General features: G+C 36.9%; 2 protein-coding genes across 2 annotated transcripts; both read left to right on the top strand.

The window, feature by feature from the left end:
- The first annotated feature begins 713 nt into the window (after window positions 1–713).
- Window positions 714–1,609, top strand: LOC120215604. Its single transcript, XM_039213246.1, has 2 exons — window positions 714–782; window positions 1,001–1,609. The coding sequence occupies exons 1-2, from the start codon at window positions 714–716 to the stop codon at window positions 1,607–1,609; spliced, it is 678 nt and encodes a 225-aa protein (XP_039069177.1).
- A 3-nt stretch (window positions 1,610–1,612) lies between these two features.
- Window positions 1,613–2,137, top strand: LOC120215603. The gene has a single exon (XM_039213245.1). The coding sequence runs from the start codon at window positions 1,613–1,615 to the stop codon at window positions 2,135–2,137; it is 525 nt and encodes a 174-aa protein (XP_039069176.1).
- The last annotated feature ends 231 nt before the right edge of the window (window positions 2,138–2,368 follow it).

The raw sequence follows: 2,368 nt of genomic DNA, 5'->3' as shown, positions 1-2,368 counted from the left end.
ATCATGTATAAACTAGCCTCATTTCCTTCAATCGTATTCAACCCATTCTCATCTAATTCTTTAAGCATGAATTATTTTTGAAAACTTTAATATCTTGTCAAATTATGGGTTTATTATCCCATCCTCATCTATTTCTTTAAGCATGAATTATTTTTGAAAACTTTAATATCTTGTCAAATTATGGATTTATTATCGGGGATCGAACCTGGAACAAATGTGACAAATATAAATACTCACCACTGTACTATAACAAAATTGTTTAAAATTCCTAAATAAAATTTAGATTAATGTGAGATGTAATTTGAAACTAATTGAAATTAAAAATTTTAAGGAAGTGAGACATTACTTTTATTATTTAATTGAACGAAGAATGAACAAAATTTGACACAACAATAATTTCTTTTGTGAGATTCGAGGCTGTGCATTGCGTAATTGGGTGCGGTACTTATAACGTAAAGAGGTTGTAAGAAAATAAAAGACTTATATTTGTCGAGAAACCATGGATTTTTTGGAATGTTAGTCCATAACTACAGCAGAAACCTATAATTTCTACCCTTAAATCACCCTTTTCTAGATAAAAACTCACCCAGAACCAAAGCCACCACCAATGTTTGCTTGAATGAAAATCAATCAATATCTGGTGGTTGTCAGTGTATTTTAGCCATACATATGATTGCATGAATGTGTAAATTTGGGAATAAAAAGGTATAACGATGGAGGTTCCGCGTATGAAGGAAATGCAATTACTTTGGTCAAGAACGCAAAGTACCCGTCTTGCTCTCGTGGGTGGGAATCACACCGCCGCCCGATTTTGCACCCGCTAACTTTGCCTCTCCTTGGTCTCCCTCTCTCTTTCTCGCCTACTCTTTTTTCTTCTTTTCCCTTTCATCTTCTAATCTCAACATTTTTTTTCTTTTCTGTTCTGTTTCTCGTACTACAACTGATTGGATTCTTGTTGTTCTCTAAGCTCTTTTCTGTTTGTGTTTTTTAAAATCAACAGTTTCCATCAATGGAAACCAAATGCCATAACCACAAGCGTAAAGCTTGGCAAAATGACATTAATTTGTATTCTTCTAGTACACGTTTGATGGTCAAGGTTCTTCGCTCAAGGGTTTTTAAGCTCCTTGGTCGGTTCTTGATAGTTTTCGCTTTGACCATTATGTTACTTAACTTTACCATCAACTACGAAACTGTTCTGAAGCCTGAAATTATCTCTGATGATGATGATGATGTTGCCGCCGCTGATCCTGTTAATCTGGAGTTCCTGCCAATTTTGTTCAATGATTTGAACAATGAAGGTGTTCTTAAAACGGGGAAAAAAGGACTATTGTTGAGCGATGAATATGATGAAGAAACCATTCAGGGTTCTTTGTTATCGACAAAAATCGATATGGAATTCAGTGTTGTAAATGATTCTCAAGAAAAAAGTTGTATCCCTGACGAGTCCATTGATTTCATCTTCACCAAAAGCTTTCAATCGTCATTAGAGTTCATTGACCGTAGCCTCAAAGTGGGTGACATTGTTTTTGTTCAAGACCTGGGTGAATGGTTTACGCATTCATTCAACAATCCGTCTGATTTTAAGATTGTTTATTACAGGAAATTCTAGTCAATGAATGTTTTTGTAATGAAAAAGCACAAAAACGTTCGATCAACCTCAACCACAAAAAGGTGCCTCTTCGGGTATAATACATCGGAGGCAAAGAAAGCGGCATTGAAGAAACTAGAATATGTTCTTCTCGAACCACTGAGAGCATCCTTGGGTACATCGAAAACCTACCGCAAACGAACCAAATATTTGCCAGATTTATTTGGGGACACTCTCGAAAGCTACCCTCGTCGGGTTTTCATAGATGTAGGCTCGCCGGAGAAAGACGGCGGTAGCAGCAGCTGGTTTTACAAGCTCTACCCGACACGGAACATGGAATTCGAGATGTATAAGATTGAGACACTGACCAAAGAGGCTTTGAAGAAAAAGGCAGTGCCAGAGATGACGGGGATGTCGGTTTGGTTGATGAAGAACGTGAAGGAGGAAGAGTATGTAGTGATGAAGGTGGAGGCGGAGGTGGTTGAAGATATGGTGAAGAGCAAGGCAATTAGATTGGTGGATGCACTGTTTTTTGGAATGCAACCCTAAAGGAATTGGTGGAAGAAAGAACATAAGCAAAAGGGCATACCGGGAATGCTTGGCTTTGTATGGCAAGTTAAGGGATGAAGCTGTTGCTGTACATCAATGGTGGGGTTGATTTTTATTTAATAACCACAAAGCAACATGGTTTCAGAGAGACGTTTATTTATTGATTGATTTATAATTTTTTATTATACAATTAAAAGTTATGGAAACAAGAGAATTAATTAACACCCTTTT

Source organism: Hibiscus syriacus, unplaced genomic scaffold, assembly GCF_006381635.1.
Source record: "Hibiscus syriacus cultivar Baekdansim isolate YM2019G1 unplaced genomic scaffold, ASM638163v2 tig00110125_pilon, whole genome shotgun sequence".
Taxonomy (NCBI): domain Eukaryota; kingdom Viridiplantae; phylum Streptophyta; class Magnoliopsida; order Malvales; family Malvaceae; genus Hibiscus; species Hibiscus syriacus.
The sequence above is the reverse complement of the archived record's forward strand: the minus strand, read 5'-3'. Positions and strand labels throughout refer to the sequence as shown.

Excerpts from the sequence above, each read along its gene's own strand:
- LOC120215604 (XM_039213246.1), top strand. The coding sequence starts at position 714 with ATGGAGGTTCCGCGTATGAAGGAAATGCAATTACTTTGGTCAAGAACG. Across the intron at positions 783-1,000 it reads AAAGTACCCGTCTTGCTCTC|TTTCCATCAATGGAAACCAA; the intron begins GTGGGTGGGAAT and ends TAAAATCAACAG.
- LOC120215603 (XM_039213245.1), top strand. The coding sequence starts at position 1,613 with ATGAATGTTTTTGTAATGAAAAAGCACAAAAACGTTCGATCAACCTCA.